The 25756-nt window shown below is 34.1% G+C and overlaps 4 protein-coding genes and 1 non-coding gene across 5 annotated transcripts; 2 read left to right on the top strand and 3 right to left on the bottom strand.

Moving 5' to 3' along the window:
- Positions 1-2287: 2287 nt before the first annotated feature.
- On the bottom strand, positions 2288-4118 carry NTF2B (nuclear transport factor 2B). The gene is made up of 2 exons (XM_011088515.3): positions 3734-4118; positions 2288-2614 (listed from the first exon to the last, which is right to left on the bottom strand). Exons 1-2 carry the CDS (start codon positions 4028-4030, stop codon positions 2540-2542), a joined length of 372 nt encoding a protein of 123 aa, XP_011086817.1. The 5' UTR covers positions 4031-4118; the 3' UTR covers positions 2288-2539.
- Positions 4119-5470: 1352 nt separating this feature from the next.
- On the bottom strand, positions 5471-5552 carry TRNAS-UGA (transfer RNA serine (anticodon UGA)). The gene has a single exon. It is a non-coding gene; the product is annotated as a tRNA-Ser (tRNA).
- Positions 5553-8020: 2468 nt separating this feature from the next.
- Positions 8021-11745, top strand: LOC105168432 (uncharacterized). Its single transcript, XM_088884196.1, has 2 exons — positions 8021-8244; positions 8800-11745. Exon 2 carries the CDS (start codon positions 8834-8836, stop codon positions 11129-11131), a length of 2298 nt encoding a protein of 765 aa, XP_088740322.1. The 5' UTR covers positions 8021-8244; positions 8800-8833; the 3' UTR covers positions 11132-11745.
- A 3165-nt stretch (positions 11746-14910) lies between these two features.
- Positions 14911-17450, top strand: LOC105168431 (Ribosome associated membrane protein RAMP4). The gene is made up of 3 exons (XM_011088513.3): positions 14911-15085; positions 16255-16411; positions 17241-17450. The coding sequence occupies exons 1-3, from the start codon at positions 15083-15085 to the stop codon at positions 17285-17287; spliced, it is 207 nt and encodes a 68-aa protein (XP_011086815.1). The 5' UTR covers positions 14911-15082; the 3' UTR covers positions 17288-17450.
- Positions 17451-18757: 1307 nt separating this feature from the next.
- On the bottom strand, positions 18758-23259 carry LCR (Galactose oxidase/kelch repeat superfamily protein). The gene is made up of 2 exons (XM_011088512.3): positions 23056-23259; positions 18758-20328 (listed from the first exon to the last, which is right to left on the bottom strand). Exons 1-2 carry the CDS (start codon positions 23208-23210, stop codon positions 19077-19079), a joined length of 1407 nt encoding a protein of 468 aa, XP_011086814.1. The 5' UTR covers positions 23211-23259; the 3' UTR covers positions 18758-19076.
- Between the last annotated feature and the right edge of the window lie 2497 nt (positions 23260-25756).

The following is a 25756-nucleotide window of genomic DNA, read 5'->3' as shown; positions in this document are numbered from 1 at the left end:
AGAGAATGTTTACAGTTCCTATAATGCGTTCTCTGACAAGTGTTTTCAAATATATTTTGAAAAAAATCTCAAATAAACATATATTTATTGAAAACATTTCATGAGAAAATATGAGTTAACACGTCTAATATCTTTAAATGCTCGCGTGCATGGCATATAACTCGAAACACAACTATAGAGAGCCATTAGACAACATATGGAAGAAGAAGAAAGAAATGAACTCGCGACCTCTCAAACTCAGCATGTTCCCTTCCTAAAGGCATTATTAGAGACATTGAGTCCAAAATAAGGAAGTTCTTGTGGTGAGCTGTAACCCCCTTAAAGGCTGTTCTGTCTAGTAGGGCAAGTATGTGCATTAGATAGGGCAAATAGTGTCGACAGGGCTAACACAAGGTCTATGCCAGACTAGGTAGGTTTTGGCAGACTGTTGATAGGTGTTGGTGCCATGAATTGGGCTAATGGTCAGCGCACATGGTACATAGTTGACTGACTGAGGAACGAATAAGGACGGTGTATGGTAGGCTGTATGGCGACTGGACATGTAGGCCTTGAGTATCAATAGTCAGTATCAACATATTGTGGGAGGGCTTGTGTCTCGACAACATGCGAGAAGAGAAGTCGGTATGTGGACATGACCGACAGGGCTTGACGATTGTTAGCAATGGCTAGGTCTTGGTGGTTAGTTGCGTTAGCTGAAGCATGGAGCATGTGGGAGGCATGTGACTTGCAGTTGAGGGCTAAAAACCTCCTGTCTACATAGCAATGTGCGTTGCAACTGTTGCATGGTCATGGGTGGGAGTTTTGTAGCAATTAGGGGTAGTTTTCCCTAACAGTTGAGTGTGTCAAATTGCATTGTTGTGTATTATTATTGTTTTGACTGAGTTGTATGTTTTTTTGTGAGTGAAGGGACATCGTCCTTTGTGTGCAACCTTGTTTTTTGTATTTTGATTTGTTGGGAATAAAATATAAAGTTAGCGTCAACTGTAATCTATTGTGTTGTTTGAATTGTGTGATTTCCTGCATTCTTGCATGTATTGTGGGTGACTGTCGTCCATACTTACCAAATTCATACATGAGAGTGAGTGTGTGGGGAAGGCTAGCTAGCTTGTTCAAAACTAGGCTGCACAGTGGGTGTTTGATTCATTCCACTGTGTTAAAACTCCCTGTAACACAAGGGAATACAGGCGGGTATGCAAAGGCTTCTTGAGGGCAAGTGTGGCTTCCCAAGGAACAAGGTAGATTTGGTATTAGTAGTGTTGTTGCGGTTCATAAGGCACTCATGAGCAAGCATTTCTGGGTTATTATAAAGCGAGATTGACAATCGAAATGGGTGCAAAATGGATACTAAGATACAGACTTCAGAGGTGTTCTATATGGACAGCCCAAGGTGGGAGTAGATCATGGGGTTGGAGAAGCTCATTAAGCTTAGAAATCGGTTGTTGCAAATGGTTGAGTGTAAGGTGGGCATAGGTCCTTTGGCAAGATCAGGGCACCCTGCAGGAGTTGTTATACATCGGTTCCCAAGAGCTCCAACCTTGTCAGGGTTGCTTCTGGACTCACCTCTGGTTCCATTGATTCAAGAAGGGGAATGGGAATGGCTGGCGTCTAGAGCAGTTGAAGGCTCTAAAATCATTGAGAGACTTCTAGAAATTCAAGAGGGGCGTGATCACATAGCATGGAAGGGTCTGTCTGGACAATTTTTTTAATAGACAAGCCAATAAAAATTTTCACCCTGATGTTGCTTGTGTTCCTTGATTTTCACTGTTTGCAGGACCTTTCAAAATTGCTCGTAATAAACTCAGAAACATGATAGTCCCATGAGAGGCTCTATGGCGGTAGAAGAAGATGATGATGAAAAATCCAGCCCCAACGCCACCACCCACCACAGAATTTCCTTCATAAACCGTTCTTCAGCTCCTTATAACAGAAGATATTGAACTATACATGTGTGCAACAGAAAAGCAATCCCCAAGTTGAAGAAAACAGTGTACAAAAGCAATTGAGAGATAAACGAATGGATCATTGACCAGCTACGAGTTCATCGAATGCCTTCTATCGCAACTCTTACCATATAGTGCTCGTTTTGCGTGTATTTTATGAAACCCAAAATTGGTACAAGACAATGCATTAGATATAGTCTTTACCCAGAGCGACCAGCTTCATGCGAAATATAAATTTGAAGCTTCATTCATGGAAGAATGTGTGGCCACCCAAATCAACCAAAAATAATGTGGAAGTAAAATTTCACTCATGCAACTAAAAAATGCTCAAGAAATCACCAATCATGTTCAACCATAAAAGCACTGTATTCATTTCAACAAGTCTTTGATCAAACAAGAATAATGTATCAACAAGAGCAGAATGACAACATTGACTTAAATCATGGAATGAAGAAATGCTGAAGAAATCATCAATCACATCCAACCTAAAAATGCTGCATACATTTTGACAAGTTTTTTTATCAAACAAGAATAATGTCTGTCCAAGAGCACTATGACAACATTAACTTTTAAGTATCTGTCGAATAGATCCCATGCTCTTACGCATAGTTCAGCCGGAAAATGTCATTCAACACATAAAAGCTGCCCTGCGGTGTTGGCATCAAATGGAACATCTGGAGGCAAATAAAAGACCAACCATTAATGAAACAAGAAACAGAAGTAACAAACTCATCTACGTGCATAAATACAAGTGGAAATGTAATATATATATTAGTAAAATGGATTCTTAATTCATATCTGGTCTGGTTATGTGTATTAGCATTTAGGAAGTAAGATGGACAAATTTAGCTGCTCTCTAAATGTTGGACCATCTCAGTTTATTATACTCTGTAATTCCCAATTACCGCACTCCTTTAAAAGAAAGGAAAATGTAATAAAAAAACGTAAATGCTTTGTTAGACCTAAAGAATTTGGACAATAGGATTTCAGATTCATATAAACAAACTAACCACTCATTGACAAAATATTCCAACCAGTTCATCATGTTGGACTTTAAAATCCTCCAACAATATGAGCCATCCAAAATTGCTACCCATTACCTACTTTTGGTTTGTTGGACAGATACGGGTTCAAACGGGAATCCAAACAATGATACTGAAATCAAACTGTTTCAAACCTATCCAAATACAACCATGCCAACTGAAGCTGCATGTCAAGTCTTCACATATACAATAATCCAAATGCTAAACTAGAATTGTGTGGCAGTTCCTCTCACCTATCAAATAACTTACAATTTCATAAACTTCATCATCTCAAATACCATCAGTTACATAATAAGCAACATTGGACCCAGAACATGAGATTCAGGGGTCCTAAAGAATGTTCCGGTGGATGCTAAAAACATGAATCCTCAGTCAGTTAACAATCCCAACAAAATAAGAATTCTTTTCTTAGATGGTTACACTTGTAGCTAATAATAGCACAAACAATTGAACTCACCAAGAAAACATATTCTTGAACTTTGAAAATGAACCTCATAGAACCATCAACTACTAAGAACAAATCATCTAATCCAGATTCATTCCTTTTCCCAATCTCAACAAACATGTTCGAAACAGATCCATCCAATTCTCTAAATTGCATAGCCAGATAAACATTTCCAAATAAAACCAGCAAATTAACTAAAAATTCTACTAACGAACAAAAACACTGATCAATACCCAATTCCACGTCGCAACACTTAAGAAATAAATCCGCACACAAATCAAAGCATAAAACAAACATAGACTTGCCTGGCTAAACTTGAGAGCGTGCTGTTCTCCGGCGAGCTGAAGATTACCGGAAACAAAAACAAGCATTCCACCGGCGGGGCCCGAGGGCTGGCAATCGACGGTGGTGATCCCATGCTTGCATTGCTGAAAGGGCAAACTGGTTAATTTGGCAGTAATGCTTTGGGTCCCCTGGAATTTCTGGCCCTCGAAACTTAGCATCGAAGTATCCTGATACAGGTTGGCAAGCCCCGCCCGATTCGTATCGAAAGTCGTATAGTAGTGCTCCACGAAAGCCTTCGCCACCGCGTCGGGATCCATCGCCGCCGTCAGTTTCTCCTTCTCCCCTTTGCCCTCCCCGCGGACGCGTTTTTTTTGACTGCGCTGCTCTGAAATGCTTGTGCCGCTGTTTGGAGTACGAGGGATTTTAAATCGTAGTGTTGGGGAGATATTTACGAAAGCGTGCTTCAAACGCTTATTCCCTGTTGCACGCTTTTTCTTTCTTATCTCTCTTCTGGAGTTTCTGTCTTTTTGTTTATGTTTTCATTTTTCATTTTTCATTTTTCATTTTTGAAATAGTAATTAAAGTAAAAAATATTTATTTATACGCATTCTTTTTAGAATATATAGATTTCAGACCATATTTTAATATAAAATATAATTTCATTAACTAATTTAAATATATGTTGAGATTTTCTAAAAGAGTTAAAAAATGGAATACTTTTAGTTCAGAGTCAATGATATCATATCAAAGCTCCTATACAGTAGTTTTAGAGGAAAATATATTTGGTAGCAAGAGAGAATATTAGAAATATATAATACTCTAAAAATTATTTGAGGATTATAATTTGGCACAACTTAAATTTACGTTATATTTGTGATGTAGGCAAACATTCCACATTAATTACAGATGAAAAGTCCAAGAGACTCAAAGCCTCATCTTCATAGTGAAACGCTTTAATAAAATAAAATTGTATAGTTTCTCAGTGCTCCCTATTGGACCGTGGGCTATACCTCACTAGAGGACTGGTTTGGTTAATTTCATTTCTTGAGGGACGTCTTTTCAGGTTAAAATTGTAAGACTAATACAAAATCAGACGGGATAATATCTAGATCAATAGAACATCGATTAAATTACAAGTCATATCAATTTGTTAAAAAATAATTTATTATATTACATTTTAAAATTTATATTATTCCCATTCCAAAGATCATGGGATAAAAAATTTAGTTTTCTTAATACCATTCTTGATCTTTAATGTAGGAAATAAAAGAAAGTGATCAAAATTTCATTAATTTGTTTCAAAATAGATCCTTTTTTACTTCATGCATCTGGGCGAGTAATTGGGTTGGTATATAAATTTATTAGAATATTGTTTGAAATATGGACAGTTAAATTTCATATATATTTTCGTAAAACGAGCCTATAATTTTGTAAGACAGAAAATGTTAAGATCTTCTTAATTTTTTAAAGGGGAATCTAACTTATAATTAAAATTTAACAAGTTTCTTAAAATATTAACTAAATTAATATTACAAGTAATACTTAGTAATTTTAATGACCTACATTTTTAAATATAATATCTTTAGATTTTGAAAGAATTTAAATAATTATAATCACATACACTCTAATTCCAATTTTCGTCCTCCGTTGGTGAATTTGATAATAAATAACTTATATTTTCATTAAATAATAATAATAATAATAATAATAATGAAAGGATTAGAAGAAGAAATCAGGAGGTTAAAAATCAAGAGAACCGTCGACAGCAGGGTTCGAACCTGCGCGGGCGAAGCCCAACAGATTTCAAGTCTGTCTCCTTAACCACTCGGACATATCGACCTTTTGATATTACTTTTTAATATAAGGTATTCATAATCTATTTAACAAATTGGCATGGTATGTGGGTATAAAATAAATAATTTTTTAAACTTTAAAATATAATAAATAAAAATAAAATATATAATTGAGTACATATTATAAAGGATCGTCATATTGAGCGAAAACATAGAACTTTGTATTACTTGCAACGAATATCATCTTTGAAGACTTTCAATTCATTTCCTTCAACTAGAGTACACCAAAACTCGATATATTTGATCCAATTCAATTGACTTTTTAAATAACGCATGAGATGCACATTGTTAGATCGCATAACTTTATTATCTTGAATTTTTATTTTCATTGTGTTTCGATATATCGGGACCTATATGAAACTGTCATTTTGTGTATATTCATTACAGAAGCTCATAAGGGAAACAAAGGGTTTATCATATTCACACATCCAAAATTATTAAATATCCAATCTCAAGTCGTATTAAAGATTTTTCGAGTTTATACTTACACATCAAAATTAAAAAAACATTGAGTAGACTTTAGTTATAATTTTTCAATATTTAAATCGGAAAGATCGACTTGAGAATAATAAACATGTAATAAGTGCAGTTACTAGTTAACTGAACATTACTTAGCGAAGGAGGACTAATATGCTTAAAACATTGGTGTACTTTGAGCAATCGTTTTAATATAGAGTAAAATATTATATTTAATAAACCAAAAATAAATTACACGGATCAATATATTATGATGTAAGCGGATCGATCCGACCCGAACAAACATTGTTATGGATCTTCATAGTTCAATGTCATTCCAAGATTGGTGATGGACATTTTAGTTCTTTTTCTATAAGACATGTGGCTATTTGATTAAGATCTGCCTACTGTGAAGAGTGAGGAAGAATTTAGAGTGAGATGAGGAGGATTTAAGTGAAAATTTCATAAAATTATGGGAATAAAGCAGAGTTTTAATCGACTTAATTATTGGAAAACAAATAGCAAGTGAAAGATTTACTATATAAAATATTGCTTAAGTAGAAATTTTCAGCAGGAATTTATGCCAGGAACTGCTTAGGGGTGCAAAATGCTATTCTCAAAACTTAGGGGTAAAAAGTGCAAATCTAGTCTAATTTAAGGGTGTAAAATGCCAATTATCCGCTATTTTCAGAAAATATGCTTATAGACATGTAAACGCGGTTTAAGGTTAATGCTCTTATTCACAATTTTTCTTTACCCGTTACTATTATTGGTTGTTGCATGCTTGACGTGTGTGTATAATTATTTAAAAATATTTTTTAATTTTTACTATAGTTTTTAGTTTATACATTTATTTAAATTTACATGACTGAAGAAAAATCATATTATCATATTTAGATCGACGAATTTAGACATTCGCAATGATAAATACATCAAATTTGTTTGGATGAATTTATGTCACAAAAGATTTCAAATCCGTAAATCTTCATTTTGAGCTATACTTTGTGGCGTCGTAATGGACTTCAAATCCATCAATATATAGTAATTTGAAATTCGTACTTCAAATTTTCTCAAGATGTATTTGGGTTTGAAGGGAATGATTCTAAACGACTCAATTTGAAAAGAATTTAAAGTCTATCTATATTCATTAAAACATAATTCAAAATTAGAATTAAAGGATTTGTTATTAAGAATTTGAAATTCATAATTTAAAATATTTCAATTCAAATAATACTTAACCCACTTTTATTAGACTTTAAATGAAAAATATTAATATTAGCGGAAAAAAAAAATTACATAAATTTTTAAATTTACCTCTTATTTAACACTTATATATATTTTTTATACTTATAAATAAATAAATATAATATATCTAACCTTATTATGAAGGGTGAGCACCTCTTTGGTATCTCTCTCTTTTCTGATTAGTTTATATATATATATATATATATATGTTTATTGTACTTTTTTTATTCATCTTATAACTTCCCACTTCCCCATTATCTTTTGATATTTACTTTTTTTTTTTTAATTTTCATGTATCTTATTTGACCCTATTTTATTATAAATTTAATATTAACTTATTATTTTTTAAATACTTTATTAAACAATAAATCTTTTTAAAATACTTCGATTTAATTAATATTGTAAAATTTTCACATACATAGTATATGCCTCAAATACTAATATATATAGAGTGAGATTAATAACATTGTAATATTTTTTTATAAGTACAAAATTATTAAATGAGAATGTTAAATGAAGGGTAAAATTGAAAAGATATGTAACTTTTATTGCTAACGTCTGTATTTTTCGTTTACACCCTAATAAAGGGGGTTAGGTGTAAAAAGTGATTTTTAGAGAGGGTATAAGTGTAATTTTAAAATTTTTTTGGGAAAAAATATAATTTTAAATTTTAGATGGTGTTTAAGTGTAATTAACCATAATATATAATTAACCCTATATATATGTTGTCCTTTGCTTCGAGTGTTCGAGCTTTCTTTCTTTCTATTTATCAAAAAAAAGAAAAGGGAAAAGAAAAAGATAAGAAGATTTTTTTCCGGAAAAAAGTCCAATTTTGGGGGAAATTTTGGGGCAAAGTCGAAATAATCAAATCTTTTTCCACTGATGGAACTCTGTGCTTCAATTCGGTAGCGATTATACGTATTCCTCTCGTATGCGGTTACCCCTCGCTTTACTCTACGGTCGAACCTCTACTTCTGGTACTGATCATCCCTTCTAGGGTTTTGGTTGTTCGAGATGAGAATGTGATTTTATTTTACTTATTAGATTCTTTTTTTGGAGCATCGGGATCGCGCTTTTCTTGCTGTTACTACCGTTTTTTTTTAATTTCTGTTTTTCTCTTTTTTTTTTGGCTGTTCGGGTTTTGGGGTACTGTGGAGGAGAATGTAATTAGTTCTGGTGGTTATGTTTGTAGTTGTGGTTTGCTCAACAGGAATTAGGTTGAGCGGAGATATATCGTGTGCAAGTTTAATTTTTATGGCGGTCAGCTGGTGGATATTGTTGATCTTAAATGTCAGTTTTAAATTTGCTGCATTTTTCTGTTTTCTTGAGTGTTCAAATGAATGTTTCTAAATCTTGATTTTCATTTGATTTTGGCAATTGCTTCAGCACTTAATGGGATGTGCTGGTGTTGGATGAATTGGCTTTTCTATTAGTTGTTTTCTCACTTTCATTTGAATTGGTGCGGAACTTGCATATTTCTTAGTTGTGGAATGGGCTGTTGATTTTATGGTGTCTTTATTTTCATGAATCAGAGAGGGAAGTGGTGGAGTGAGAGTCAAAGGGTAGATGGAGTGCAACAGAGATGAGGCTGTGAGAGCGAAAGAAATTGCAGAGAGGAAGTTTCGAGCAAAGGACATTAAGGGGGCCAAAAAATTTGCTCTCAAGGCTCAAAATTTATATCCTGAACTAGAGGGCATTTCTCAAATGGTGACGACTCTTGAGGTTTATATTTCTGCTGAAGAGGAGAAAATACATGGAGAATCAAACTGGTATGGTGTGCTCGGTGTGACCCCTCTAGCTGATGATGAGACAATAAGAAAACAGTACAGGAAACTAGCTCTTCTGCTTCATCCTGATAAAAACAGGTCTATTGGGGCAGAAGGGGCATTTCAACTTGTCTCACAAGCCTGGAGTTTGCTATCAGATAAGTCCCACAGAATAGCATATGACCAGAGGTGTGGTGCAGCATTTCAGCAGAGGAATCAGACTAGAAATGAGGGTACTTCACCATCACCAGCACAAAATGGATTTTATAATGTGGCAAAGACTGCAGTTTCACAAATGAAGGTTCCAAAGGGTAATGTCAGTAAGAGGGATCCTTCATCTGGTCCTTATCAATCTCGTAAGAAGGAATGTCACACTTTCTGGACTGTCTGTCATCGATGTAAGATGCAATATGAATATCTCAGAATGTATCTCAATCACAATCTCCTCTGCCCCAATTGCCATGAGGCCTACTTTGCAGTGGAAATTAATCCTCCATCTACCAAGAGTACTAAAATATCATCTCATACAACCAATTCTCTGCATCGGAAGAGTACAAGTGAGCAGGGATCTAATGGCACACGAAACAACTCATCCACTCAATGTGGAACTTCAGGGTTCAACCATAGTAACCAGTCCAATCACAATAACTTCCAGTGGGTTCCTTTCTCTGAGTCAACTGGCGCTGCATCTGCTGTTCAAGCTGCAAATATGGTTCATCAAGCTTATGAGAAAGTGAAACGAGAAAGACAGAAAGCACAGGCTGCTGCTAGAAGAGAGGAGGCATTGCGAAGGAAAAATCTTGCATCCAAACGATCAATGGGTGGAGAATTCCCAGCGCATCCTAATGCTGCCAAGAGAAGAAAAGGGTTTGAAGATTTTGGTACGAGCAAAGAGGCAATGAAACAGGTGAACTTTGAAAGCGGAACACTTCACCAAGTGAACGCTTCTGGTCTTAGACAGGATGGTCTTCAGAAATGTACAAGCAAGCATGGTGGTGTACGCCATGTTGATGTTAAACAATTGCTGATGGAGAAGGCTCATGAGGTAATCCTTGAGAAACTAAATGAAAGCGTCTCAGGTAATATGGTGAGGCATGCTGCTGGAGAGGAGGTTCTTGAAAGTTCCAAAGAAGATGAAACTGCAAACATAAATGACAGGACTGTTACACATCACTCTGTACACTGTCAGGAAAAGCTTTGTGAGCCAGTGGAGACTAAGAGTCAATTCCCTCATGACAAACTGAATTTTGGGACTGTAGGGTTCAATCCAGACGGTGAACTTATTGAGCAAATGTCAGTAGATGTCTTAGATCCTGATTTTCATAATTTTGACAAGGACAGAACAGAAAAATGTTTTGGAGATAACCAAGTGTGGGCTGTTTATGACAATGAAGATGGGATGCCACGGCACTATGCCATGATTCACAATGTGATATCTCTCAATCCCTTCAAGTTGAGGATGAGTTGGCTAACTTCTGTAACCCATAGAGGAATGGGCCATGTAAGTTGGTTTTCAGGTGGTTTTTCGAAAACATGCGGGGAATTTGCAATAAGCAGAGCTGAAATTTGTAACTCAGTGGACTTTTTCTCACACAACGTCAGATGGGTCAAACGCACTACTAAGATCATTGAAATACTTCCTCGGAAGGGAGATGTTTGGGCTTTGTACAGGAATTGGTCCCCTGAGTGGAATGAGCTCACAGAAGATGAAGTAATACACAAATATGACATGGTTGAAGTACTTGAAGACTATGATGAGGAACTGGGAATAATTGTCATTCCCCTGGTTAAAGTTGCTGGCTTCAAAGCAGTTTTCCATCAGCATTTTGACCCAAGGGAAATACGAAGAATCCCTAAAGAAGAAATGTCTCGGTTTTCTCATCAGGTGCCGTCCCGTTTGCTTACTGGTCAAGAAGGACCAAAGTCTGTTAAGGGTTGTCGTCAGCTGGATCCTGCAGCGATTCCTTTAGAAATTCTTGAAGTGATGTCGAAAGTGGAAGGAATTGAGTTTATGGAGACTGATGAGGACGTTAAGGTCGTGAAGGAGGTTGATTATGATGGGAATACCAATACCAATATGGTGGAAGGAATTTCCTGAGATCAGAGAAGCCGAATGCCCTTGGAGAAATGATAAAAACCAAGCAATGGAAATTGAATAAATGGTCCAAACATAAGTCAAAAGACCTCTGATATGGATGTTAGCACATTGATGAGCCTGAGGTGATTGAAGTAATTCAATTGGACGTGTAGGCTATATTGCTGCATGGTAACTTTTTGGAAGCAATGATCTCCCTGGTAAAAATTTATTTGGAGCGTGGAGTAGGATACTGAAGAATGTAAACATTGATGAGCATGAAGTGATTGAAGTTACCGGTATTCCTGAAAGTGTATTCTCTCTGATACGGATGTTAGCACGTTCGTGGTGATCTTTGGCTTCTGCACAAATGCTATGCTGGAAGTGAAACCTCCCCTTGTTGGCGATTGACAGGTATTTTGGTCAGAGCTGTTACGCTCTCCGTGCATTCAGGTCACCAATTAAAGGCCAGCTTTTTGATTCATCCTATAGTTTAACTGCTATACTCTCTCTGTCTTTGAACTGTTAACAAATTGTTAATCTTTTATCTTACACACTGCCGAAGTGTTGTCGATGTAATATCTAAAACTACTCAGCTTTATAATTCTGAGTGCTGATTATCATCTCTTATCTCTGAACTGAGGTTGTTTTCTTGGTTTATACTAGATTGTAGATCTCTTTGTTTCTCATATTTGTCCCTCTTCTTGCTGTGTGCTATGTCCTTTCTCTTCTGTACCAAGTGTAAAATGTGACAAGAACTACGCCACAGCAGCTCCAACCCCCCTCTGTACTGCATATTGTGGGCTAAAATATATTTTACCCCCTGCATTTGTATTTTGTTGAAATAGCTAAAACCCCGCAATATTTTGGATATAGGCTATTCAAATAAAAATATTTAAAAAATTTCGTAGTAACTAGAAAAAATATATAGGCTATATAAATAAAAGAAGATACAATGTAGAAACTTGAAAGAACAGACTTTTTTATGAAACGAAAGTAATCTATGGGACAATGTCCCATTGTTTTCGTTGTTTGTTCATGTAATGTGATCATCGATATAAAGTAATATTTATTGAGAATGTATAAGGCTTACTGAAAAAATATTTGAACAAATATTAAACTAAAATTAAAAAATACCAAGTTAAAATAAACTAAATAAATATATTTATTTTATTTTAATATATTTTTATGTTATGAAGTATATGATGCACATACTTTAAATTTTTGTATGCATTACTTCTCCACAGAAAAAAAAAAAATTAATCGCTGTATATTTTTATTTATCTTTCTTAGTCATTATATATCCGACACACATACTTGTGTGTGTATCTTTTTGTGTGCTTGTTATAGATGATATTATTATTATATTATAATTTGTTTTCATGGCCATTTTATTTTATTTCAAATCATTTTTATTTAATATCTATATATTATTGTGATCAATTTAATTGAAAATAAGAGGTTTTTTTCCCAATCTTATTAAAAAAGAAGTGGTGATTTTTTTATATTTTATTTTTATATATTCTTCTATAATAAATATATAACCATGTATATTTTATATATTATAATTGATAAATCATATCTTTATATTTTTGCTAACTATTACTATGGAAAAATCCATTTATTATGATAAATAATCTTATAAAAAGTATAAGTCATTACAATATGATTATACAATTGATTGACTCTACATTAAAAATCGCCCCAATCGCCCAACTAAATTAGACTATAAAGTACAGCTTTTATGATTGTCGGGTTGGACTTACGCTAAGCTTTTCAAAAACTGCAAACATCAAGTTGGGCTGAAAAATTACTTAATTAATCCAACCCACACCACATACACTCCTTATCATTAGAATTAATTGCATATCTATTAATTTTATAATTAATTCTGAAAATATAGTTATTTTGTCATATATTTCAAATAGTTTCTAATTTTATGATCTAACAAATAAATTTTTAATATACATGGTTATTAGTCCAAAAACAACAAATTATACAAGTTTACTCGTATTATATTACAAGCAATAGCTACTTTTCTTGAAAGTAAAGATATTGTTTTTCTCTTTTTCATTATATAAATTAAATTTTAAAATATTTAGGGATCAAATAGAAGAAAATGATTACTAAAACACGGCCCATTTCCCATCTACTGGATTTTGGACCTACTAATATTTTATATTCAACTCATCATGTGGTTCTTAGGGGTCTACATAAACTCAAAGCCAACTCCCAAATAATTTGTAATTTATAGAAATATTACTTACTCAATTATTCCTATTCAGATATCTCTTTGTGAATTTTAACTTTTTTAATATTAATATAATGTAATTTGAAGAGTAAAATTTATTTTTATTATTAATCTAAAAGCATCTCTTTTATTTGACTTTTTACAAAAATAATTTTTTTATAAAATATATTTTAATTATTAATTAATTTAATCTGTGCATAGCACAGGACACATGCTACTTAGTATATACAAGTGAACGATGTGCGTAATTTAATATTGAATTTGTTTACCTTAGATCAGGTGAATATGCTCTTGTATAATATTGGTAACCAGTAAATTCCTTCTGGTAAAGACCTATAGGTAAGAATATCGTAAAAACAGCACCGAAAAAGCTTCGATTATAGTGATCCAATACTTACATAAATATATATATAGGAGAAATGCATAATGTTGTAACAAACTTTTGGGTAGCAAAAAAGTTACACCTAGAACATTAAAGGTTGATATTTAAATTTTTTTTAATTATATGATTTCACGTGAAACATATTCATAAATCACATGATAAATATATTTCACTTAATATGTAATTATGGGTGTTTGTTCAGTAAAACCGAACCAAACCGTTGGTTAGGTTTGATTTTCTACCGAAATAACCAAATTTTTAAAAATAAAATAGTTGATGCTTATTACTTAATGTTTGTATTAATTAAAATAATAAAATTTAGTCTTTTCATAAATAAATATGATATTTAATATTTATATATATATACTTTTTTATATTTATTTATAATTATAATATATATTATGAACAAAATAATATTCGTTACGACAGGATTATCGATATCAAATACCTGTAGTACCGATTGAATACCAAAATTTTTCAAAATTAATTACCGAATACGAATTGTAGTTTTTTGATTCTGTATTCAATATTTTATATGAGTTCGATTCAATCAATTTATCGAACTGTGCACACTCAAATATGTAACTAGTTTAATTTTAGGTCAACTTCAATTCGAACTAGAATTATTTGGTGAATTAGGTAAACATATATAACTTTCTTTAAGGGTAAATTACGTCAAAACTCTTTGAAATTAGGTATAGTTAAAAAAAAAAACAAATACATTTTTTAAGGTTGTAGTTAATTACAAGTGCGCCTATTCAATATGACAAAATTTACAAATACATATCTTGAGTTAAATTATATTATTAACATCCCTTAAGAGATTTATTTGTAATTTTATAAAAAGTTAGGGGATATTTATATAATTAGATTTAAGTTGGGGGGTTCGTATGAAGGAAAACAAACATTTACGGAGTCATAATAACCAACCAACAAACAGATGATAGGCGCAATCTCCGTACGCTACACATGGAGAAACGGCAAGGATGAGGTCCTATTTCCTGGAGCTAGCGTATATACACCAAGGCCAATTATCTGGACGTGTCCAATAATGTTCCGCCACGTAGAAAATTGTACGTGTTTGTGCCAATCACAAGCTAGACTGTGACGCTGGTTGAAATAGTCAACGGGACTCTTTAAAATTGCTCTCTATATAAATAGGTGGAAAGGGATGAGTTTCTGAACAACGAACAGTTCGAGAGGAAAAATCAGGAGAGAGAAAGCAAAAGATCTGAGGGAAGGAGATCGGTATCCTGTTGCCTTGCCGGAGCTCAGCCGCCTGTGATTTCTCCGGCAACTTCTCGTTGGAAGCTTCACCGGATAGCCGATCTCACTCGTAATAATGGTAAAGTTTGTGTTTTTTTTTTTTTTGTTGTATTTGATGGTAATTTGCCCCTTTTGGCTAATTAGATACGTGGTAGGTGATTATGTTTATTGGAGTGCCTAGGTTTTCTTTATCTTATTTGTTTTTTGATTTTATGATTACGTTTTATCAAAATTATTGACTCTTCTGTGTAGATCCGTAGAGAATGTAGCTTGTTAAAATTTTCGATCAATTTGATGCTTGATTCGGGAAGCGCGTTAGGAAATAAGCAGCGGGAATAAGTGCGCTACCATGATTGATATTAATTTGTGAATAGATGATTGATGAGGTTTGGAATTTTGTTTTCGTGTTAAATTGGATGAAAAATTGTGTAACCAGAACAGATGAAAAGAGAGCTAATTGGTGGATGAATTAAAAATTCAGTATGGCGTTTATCATGTCATAGATCTGGCTGGAATGCTGCCGCTGTGTGTCTTTATTGGGTGAGAAGATGATTCTACTCTTTCCACTTTTGAATTGTGGGAATATGGTGGATAATATGGTGAAGCAAACCCTCTTGTGTTGCCAGTTCAGTGAGAGGAAACGGATATCTTGTGCTGTTTTACTCTGATTAAGTATTTAAAACAGATAATATGATTGAGTGGAGAAGATCAGCCTTTTTGTTTTGATTTTGGTATTGAAGGATTACAATGGTCCGATGCAAATCTCTTTTAAGTGAACATTTAAAATTATCAAGTGCACCTAGCATGTTGAAATTTAAAGCTGAACCATTGCATGTGATTGTGCCTTGTTGATTATCTATGATCAGGCACTAGGCAAAATTCCGTTGCTAAATCCATCATTTTGCGTTTCTAATTCTGTTGCTGTGTGAAGAAAGACCAAGATTTTCTCCTTAAATTTTCTCTGAAGGGGTGGCCTAAACGTCTTGTCTTTGCATTGGGATAAGGGAATGGAGGTTCTAAATGTCTTGTCTTTGCCTTGTGATAAGGGGATAGGTGGATTGAGGGCTCTGATTATTTATTATTAGAAGCAATGCTAACATAGTCAATTGAAATCATTTCGTTGTGAGAATTTTGATCTGGTTACACGGGGGAATTATTTTGTGAACCTGACCTGTTCAATTGTTTCCCTACAGGGATATTTTTCTTATCAGTTCACATGATTATTGGTGATTTTTATCTCATGTACAGACAACATCAAGGAGACTTGCTGATAGGAAGGTCCAGAAGTTTGAGAAGAATATTACCAAGCGGGGTGCTGTCCCTGAGACTAGCACCAAGAAGGGAAATAACTTGTCTGTCGGACCTATCTTGCTTGGGTTTTTCATTTTTGTTGTCATTGGATCATGTAAGTCTTTCTAAATCTTACTTATATTAACACCATCTTGTTGATCTACCTTTCTTGAGTTTTTATCAAATTGCATAATGCGTACACTTTTTAGTCTAGGATCTCAATGTCAAAAGTTTTGGTTGTCAATGATAGATCATTTGAGAGAAAAAGTTGAGTTCCTAACTAAAAGCTATAACCTTGTTAAGAGCGATTAATTAAATGCACATATTAAATAATTAGTGATTTGGATATTCCAGATAATACTTGCTTGATAATAAATATGCCTCGTATAGCATCAAAATAGTATTAACTCTATTCCCAAAGAATGTATAATTATGCTGTACTTGTTCCAAAATTTTTGTGTTGTATTTTAAGATGAAGGCATCTACCATTGCAATATTTTTAAACATTAAAATTTTATGTAGTGTAGGAACCATGGCCTAAAAATCAAAATATTTTGTACTAAAAATTTAGCCATAAAACACTCCGTCAATGGTTTCCAAGATTTGTATTTCCACATATCTACTGCTTAATATAGGAGTTGATTTTGTTATTGTTTTAGGTTACACATTGACAATAAGTGGCCAAATGTGGTTGCTGCTGCTGTTAAGTTCATTTTGCACAATTTGAATGTTGAGAAGCATTTAATTTTGGCGGATCTTTCTCTAACATGGGGGCATTTCTTAATGTTATTGTCTTGGGTTGAGTTTGGTTCCTTCAAGTTGGAGCTTATGGATTGCTTGCACTTAAAACATCATCAACCAGTCTCCGTTGCATTTTTCTATCATTTTTCCGCATCTTGCTTTATGTGTCAGTAAGTTGATACTTTCTATTTCTCTTTCCTCAGCGCTGTTCCAGATAATCAGGACGGCAACAAGTGGAGGGATGGCTTAACCACATTATGTGTTGTGTCGTCGGTCCGTCTTAGACTGTTGTAATGTCTTTGTGGTGGTTAGCCCAGATCTAGTAAACTGAGTGCTTGAAGTAGCTTACAGTGCAGTTTTGTTGTGAAGACTGTTGACAAAACCTTTACCATAATAAATTTCTTCTTTTTTTATTTTCTTCCCGTCTTCCTCTAATTCATTGTCCTTTAGGATAATTACAATGGCCTCTCTGAATGTTAATCGAATTATGGGTTTAGAACATTAGTCCATCTCCAGTGGCCCCAATGACTCTGAAAAAAAATTCTATCTTACCCTTTTTAAGAGTTATGCTAATTTGCTACGAGGTTCGGTTCAATTATATGTTGGAGTCCTCATATTTGAGGAGTTAAACTCATTCATGTTTAATAGGATCAGTCTTTTATCTTTTAGTCAAATTACACAAATGTCATTTGAGGTTTGTCAAGTTACACTTCTCTTACAATTACCTTTTTAAAAGTTATTTCATATGTATATCCTTTAATAAACTTGAGGGGATTTATATAATTGTCAAACCATTGAATGAATCAACTTAAAAAATAACAATGATTTTTAATGCATCTTCTAAGTTGATGTCAACAAATTTCGACTAACATTGGATTTGTTTGTCAAACATTATTTGTATTAAATACAATTGTTTAATTTGAAATATGAATATGTAAAATACACCAAAATTTTGAAATTCTTCATACATAGATGTAGTGGTTTTCTTGCATAATAATATGTAAAGGAGATCAGAAAAGCCGCTCCCCCCCCCCCCCTCCTTCTTAACACAAAATATGCTTTAATGGCAAGGACGGAAGCAACCTTCTTGAGATGTCTGTACGATTTTGGGAGTTATTCGTTTACACAAATTATTCTATTTTTTAAAACGTACACATATATTGACAAAAAAACATTAACATCATTACATTAGCATAACTTCCCATAGCTAGAGGGCAAAAATGTCATACTATAAAATAATTTAACCCATTTTTTTAAAGTTTTTTCCGATAGGAGAAGTGTGATATTTTAAAATTTATTCATGGGCGGAAAACATTGCTATAAGTAATTTGTGTAAGTACCCATGAAAATATGAATAATTTGTGTAGATCAACAATAGGGCAGGAGTGTAAATTGATTCTCCCTAGAATTTTTCAAGAAAACCTATAAAATGTTACACGGTTATGACTATATAATAAGTCCCAGAAAAAGATTAAACACGTTTATTAAAATTCTACTACAAAAAACTAATACCCTGTTGGGTTTTTTACATGGATCATCTATGAGTATTAATACTTCCATTATTAGATTTTAATGAAAAAATACATTGGAAAAATTATTTTCTTTGGAAAAAAATGTAATTTTGTGCTTTATATTTTAATTAAGTTATTTTTAGAGAAAAAGGGGGGGGGGGGGGGGAATAAATTTGCGATCTACGAATTCAAGGTCCAAGAGATGAACATTAGAAAATGGCAGATAGTACGAGGAATATCCTTAATGAAAAGGAATGTACAGTGATTATTTGAATGGAGATTAGAGCTTTGGATATCCTTCACAAGCCAGCTAACTGAAAACACGAAGCCATACAAATTGTTCCCCGGATCACAAATTCAATGTTTGATGGTTATACAAGAGAAAAGAAAAGGTACCGTTTTCGCCTGCTCCGAGGTGGTCTTCATCATTCGAAAGCAAAATCGAGCTGTGGAGAGCTCAATTGCAGCCATCTGAGATTACATACTGTTAACATCGACATGCTGTGCGGACTTTGAGTCAAGGCAAAACTAAGCCAGCGCCGTCAAACAAGGGTGAAATGCAGTGCCACATGCAATCCATTGTCTCTTTCTCCCACGTGGAAGAACACAACCAGGGACCTTAAGCCACTCCCTGCTTGATAAGTCGTATGTAACGAGCCGATTCATCTGTCTTGATCTCAGTGACAGCATGAGCAAGCCTTTGTTGCCCAGACAAGTCATCCTGACGTGCTTTCCGTAAAATTCCAAGCACCATATGTTTGGCATTCTGTCAACCTCCTTCCACAGTAGGGTCATCTTTTGCAGCTCCCATATGCAGACGCATGTGGCTGCATTCTTGGTCAGCAGCCCCACGAGCATGATCCGCCCCCCACACTCAGCCAATGTGAGATCACTTAGATGTGGAGGGCCCGGGATTGCAAACTGTTTCCAGATCCCGTTTTCCGTGTCGTAGGACAGAAGCCCATCTGGGTCCGAACGCATGAAATAGAGCGTCCCCTCGACAGAGACGGCCTGAGACCTGAAGTTTAGTGCAAGTGGAAGCTTGATATTCGAGGGCATGCTTCCTGGACGAGTCCAAGAGTTGTTTTTGGAATCGTAGACTTCATATTCCCCCTCGCAACCAACCCAAAGGATCTTATACCCAGAGATGGAAGACTTCCCGTTCAGAGTCATCCCAACAGCCACACGGGACCAGACCTTAACAGACCTAGCAGGCAACTCCCTGAAGGATCTTGTCAGAGGATTACAGACATAGAAGCTTCTGTGTCCGATATCAAGAAAGCAGATGAGACCCCCTGCTGATGCCACTGGCAAGACTATCAGTTTTGTTGGCAAGGCAGGAACTGTTGGATGGTGCCATTTCTTCGACGACGGATCATACATTGCTCCTGTGTTGATGTTTTCATGAGTGATAGTGTAAAACCAAGTCTGCTTTTGCTGGTTCACTTCAGCACATTGCTGGGAGAAACTCTGGGACGTCAGCAATGAATTCCACTTCCGGCAAACTGAACGGAAACGGAAGAATGTTGCTATCGGGAGTCTTGCTATCACAGCTTCAAAGAGGTCTTCTGGAAATTCCTTCCAGATATGCTGTTCCATGTTTTCGGTCAAGTTCATAGTGGTAGTTGCTTTGCCTTGATTGCGCTCCTTTCGAGCTTTCTTTGTTGGCGGAGGTTTACCAGGTTCCAGCATTTTCAGATTTTTGGATTTACCAGCAGTCATTATGATATTACAGCAACTATCTTCCAACGAGCGTCCTTCAAGATTGAAAAGGCACCATCTGCAGAATAACCGAAGTATCTTCAGATGCTAAAAGTTTGTAAAACGAAAAGAAACAAGTTGATGGAATTTAATCTTTCAAAACCATAGTCTTCTCTATTTCTGTCTCCATATATATACATGCATATATGTACATATATTTATGTTACTAATACTATAGTCTGTATGTACTTTACACCAACTCTCTCGATAGTCTCATTCAGGCTAGAGCCCTATTACAGCCAGGGAAAATCAACAGAACTCAACCAAAGTGCAAAAGAGAGAGAGAGAATATTCAATACAAATAACTATCTCCCCACTGAAGAATGAAGAAATATTCAAAAGTATGTACTGAAAATATTTAGTTCATGTAACCAAAATCAGATAAGCATTGTAGAAAGACTTCAGTTGACATTTTTCTGCACAAAGACATTTCTGCTAAAAATAGTGGGCAAAATGATCATGCAGAAAACTACATTTTATCTACAGAGTAAGGCACTCTTCCAGAAATAATATTATTCACGATGGTGGATAATCAGAAAAACTCCATGTCAGGAAGTGGAAGTTGTCTTACGACAACTTCGGCAGAAAGCAAACAGTAAAATGGAAAAAGAGACTGTAATAAACTTAAACACTTCAGAACTTCAAACCAAACTTCCTGTTCTTTCCCTTTCTAAAGAGGTGGAACCTGATGAATTATTGTTCATGAACGTGTGAGGAAGAAACAAATTCTTTCATGAATGCACACCAGGAAGACAGAAGAGTCTCTCCCAAAGCATTCAGACAACAAACAACTAGATCTAGTAAATTACTCTATGTTTGCTTTTGTGAGTCTGAGCCAAAAAGGAAAAGAAATTCTGTAAAATGTATAGAATAATAGTTACCATAGGATATCAAATTTCTGCGGACTCGGGACTCAGGAGTCACATCTTCATTCCATGCCCAAAAACAAATTAAAAGAAAGAAAGAAAAAAGAAAAAACAGGAGGAGAAAAGCAAAGAAAGAAACCAAAAAAAGTAGGGGAAAAGAATTCTTTCTTCAATACAATACAAGTTGTCACAAGCTTCCGTGTCATTTTAAGATACATGCAAATAGCAACCACTTTTGCTTAACCAATCTTGGCATGTGAGAGTCTAAATTGGTAGTGGAATGAAATTATCGGAAACATAAGAAATAAACAAGTTTTCCATATGTAGAGAGAGGTCTTTGAAGATCAAAGACCATAGCAATTTAGAATAAAATTCCTCAATTCTCCTCGAATTTTAATAAAGGACCAAGCGACCAACAAAGATTGTTATAAGAAAAAATACATAAACTACAAAAAGAAATAAGTCACAGTTTAGCTTTCACACCCAAGATGGAATCCATATCAAGCATCATGCTTTTGGAATATCATTTCTTTCGCTCAATTCCGTAGTATTGATGGCAAGATTGCTGGTTCCAACTTCTGTAATATTGATTCTGTTAAACCATAAGTGGTAATAACATCCATCCTTCATTCTTCTTCTTTCATTTTATAACCATGAGTGCAAAATCATTAAGAGACATCCTGAACTTAAGTGGCTCTAAAGATGCAATATTTGGAAAACCAACCCAAAGAAATCCTAATGCTGAAAGTGAGCCTCCTGAACTGAACTTCAATCTTAATCTTGCATCAACTCCAACATCAATTTCAATATGTAAATTCTCTAGAATGTCCCCAAAAGTATTAAACGTGCAGAAATTAGCAGATATCATCTTTCATAAGTAAAAGAATTGCATGTCTTCAAGTCTAAAACTCCACTTCACCATGCAACCAGAAAAGAACTAAAAGCTTTCTTTCACGTTGAAAGTCTAAACATACTATGATTAACTGCAGAGATCAGCATCTGCCATTCACCTTAATTGTTAAATATATGTGAATAATACACAGATAAAAGCACATAAGCATGAGTAGCATCCAAATTCCAATATACCAAATAGCAACTTTACCATATGCATTTAACACACGTGACTCATCAATGAACCAAATATAACCTCATAATATCATTAAATGCAAAGATAACACAGCCGATGCCATGTATGACCGTTCAATACACCTACTGATACCAAATAATGTTTCACAACTGTCAGTGGCACTAATTCTGCCTAGCCAAGGGTACAGCTCCTATTTATTATCAAGTAAATTTCCAGCGTTCCATAAATTAAACAAGATATTGACAAGAGGAAAATCAAAGAAAACCAACATGTTGGACTGTAGAACATAAACAAATAACTTTCAGGAAAGAGAACCATAATCTTCTGAAATTGGGAGCTATTGAGCTGGACTGGGTTATTTCATGTAAGGCTAACAGAACACATTACCCATGAAATTCTTATGAACAGTTCATTACCTTCCACCAAGTCAAAAAAATTCCACCCAGCTTACAGAAATTTAACTTTTGGCATAGAAGAAAAGAGTATGAAACCTCAAACAATTAGCAATTCTACCCCCACAATCCTTCCCATTTAAACATACAAACATCCCAAAAACTAAGGCACGATAAATACAGGGATATCTTGAGCTGACACTAAAGGTAAAAATCAAATCTCTTCCTCCAGAAATTAACACCTAAAAAACCCAAATCCCCCAACACAAACATCCAAAAATCAGAACCCTGATCCACACACAACAACACCTTAAACCTAGAAAGAATCAGACCAAAAATAAATAGAAGAAACTTAAAAATACAAAGAAAGAAAAAGGAAAGGAAAGAGACTAATCAGGGACCTGAGGGGATGCTGCTGCGACTCGGGCTGTGGTTGAGCTTGCAACTGAATGAAGTAATTGGAAGGAACCGTATGAGGAGGAGGAGAACCGTAGAGTTCCAAAACCTCTTGTAATTGTCCAATAAGTTGCCTTAGCATGGCCACCCCTTCCATCATTCACTCCATAACTACACTTCTCCCCCCCAACCCACCCCCTTCACCCCTCCCCACCAACCCTCACTCTCTCTCTCTCTCTATATATATATATCTATAGGTTGTATGTATGTGTGTGTGGGTGGGTTCTGTCTGATGGAGGGGGTGGGGTGGTTCATTTGTATTTTGCTTTGTGTTGTATTTCAGCCAATCAAATTCTCACACGTCATCCGGGCCATACGATCAATGAGTAGTATTGACCGTGTACGCAAACTTTTGTCCCCCTTTCTTTCTTTCTTTCTCCTAATCCATTCATATTTTTGTTCCCTTTCTTTCCTAAATTGCCCCTCTTCCTTTTTTTTTTTCTTTTATCATTGAAATAAAATCGCTCGCTTTAGAGATGTTCACATTTCCATAAATTAATTAAATCAATAAAATTTAACCCATCTCAAAATCTTTTTAATTTTTATAAAAATTTTAATTTCAGTACGATTTCAATTTTTTAATTTTAGATTACCAAATTGTACGAAATATCAAAATATCATTATTTTTATTTTAAATAACTCTTTCAGTATTTGTGCCATTTTAAATTATGATCTTTTTCACGTAATACAATTAAAAAATTTATTTATGCACAACCCTCAAATAATTGAAGTGCTAACCTTACAGTTTTATTCTGAAAATACATCTTACTGTGTCAGGTTAGTCTTATTTTGTAGGGTAGTTCTTCGATAAACTTAGAATATGCAAATGATTTTTCGATTTATATGATGCTACTCAACCTTAATACGCATCAGAAGGACAGATTTCGATTCGAGCAAAAAATTTAGAGAAATTATTTCAAATAGTTTCAATCAGAATATTAAATGGTAAATACAACTCAGAATATTACCATGATGTCTATAAGGTTGAGATCCCATGAATAAGTTTGAAATCAAGAGTTCGAGTCCCACCAGATATGTGTGTATCTATCTCACTCTATGTGAATATTTATTTCATTTTATGTGTTTTTATTGTAAATTATTTTATTATTCTCAGTTATATTAATATATTGATTGGTAACATTTTATGTGGATTTATCGTAGTTTATTTCATATTTTCAAATTATATTGATGTATTAATTGAACAGATATGTTACTCAATTTACTTGTGAGATATCGATATAATCATATAAATATTATTTTTTAAATAATAATAATTTTCTATTTTTATTTATAAAAATAATAAAATGATTTGTTCGTTACTCGAACGCGATTAGAATACAAAAAGGTGTACTTAGTTTGGTAGTATTTTCAATCAGCTCATGGAAGCCCACCTGCATCTTCACCAACCTTTTAATATTTCAAGGAATTTTTTATGTTGCAAAAAATTAGTACAGTTGTGTCATTAATCGCTGTTTGTGAGCGTGGAGAACTTTTTTTTATATATATAGTATAGATAAATACATGTGATTAAAGAAAAAAACTAATCAAGCTGATATTTTCTTAAATATTATTTTATCAATCTTAAAAGTGCATGACTGAAAACTTAGTGAAATAGTCATTCTGTTTAGGGTAAATTAGCCGTTGTGGCACGTTGTTTTTACGTACATGTAATAATTATATATTTTAAAATATATTATACAAAAATAAAATATATACATCGATGCATTACATTAAAAAAAATAAAATAAAAATTAATTTATCAGTTAATATAAAATTTTAAAAGTTAATTAAGTTAGTCATCTTATCAGATGACATGGACTTTTGATGTTACAAAAAATTAGTGCAGTAATATTATTAACAGACGTTTGTAAGTGTGGACGACCTTTCTTTTTTATATGGTATAGATTATATTGATTCCCTTTGAGTTTAGGTTAGTTATACAAACATTGCATTTTGTAAAATTATAAGTACGTAAATCCCTTGATGTTGTAATTTCAATTTACATGAACACCTCCAGGAGAAAAATTATTTACGTAAAGGGCTCGTGAGGCCCATTACACTGAAAGGTTTATCTTGTAATTATATATAAAATACGGGATCTTTATATAATTAGTCTGGTCTCATGAGGTGTCAGTATAATTATCTTTTAGGATATATTTGTCCAAATTCATTTTGTTAGCGAGATGTGGTTACTTTACTCTTTTGTACTTAATAAACTATTGATAATTGGCACACCCAATGCTGTATTTTTGGAATGAAAAGCTCATGGCCTCCCGCGGCAAAGGCTCCTGTTGCCCTTTTTTATTTGTCAAAACTTAGGGGTTGTATTGCTTGTTTTTTCTTTTTTATTTTCCTAATTAGTATTTTTAGGGGGTTTTCTTTTATATACACAAATTAGAAAATGATGTAAATTTCAATATTACAAGTGGATTGTAGGGGGTATAGTTAATCGATTGTAGGTGAATAAAATATGAATCAATCAAAATTAAATGGTCGAGTTCGATTCGTTAGGTCTAATAGCAAATTTAAACGAACTCCTATTTTAACACAAATATCATTTATTATGAACGCTAACTCATTTTCAATTTAATTAATTAAGAACACAAATATGACTGTAGAGCGCATCCAAATAAATGGGGTAGAAAC

This window comes from Sesamum indicum, linkage group LG8 (genome assembly GCF_026168435.1).
Source record: "Sesamum indicum cultivar Baizhima isolate 11 linkage group LG8, ASM2616843v1, whole genome shotgun sequence".
In the NCBI taxonomy this organism is placed as follows: Eukaryota; Viridiplantae; Streptophyta; class Magnoliopsida; order Lamiales; family Pedaliaceae; genus Sesamum; species Sesamum indicum.
This window is presented reverse-complemented; position numbering and strand designations above follow the sequence as displayed.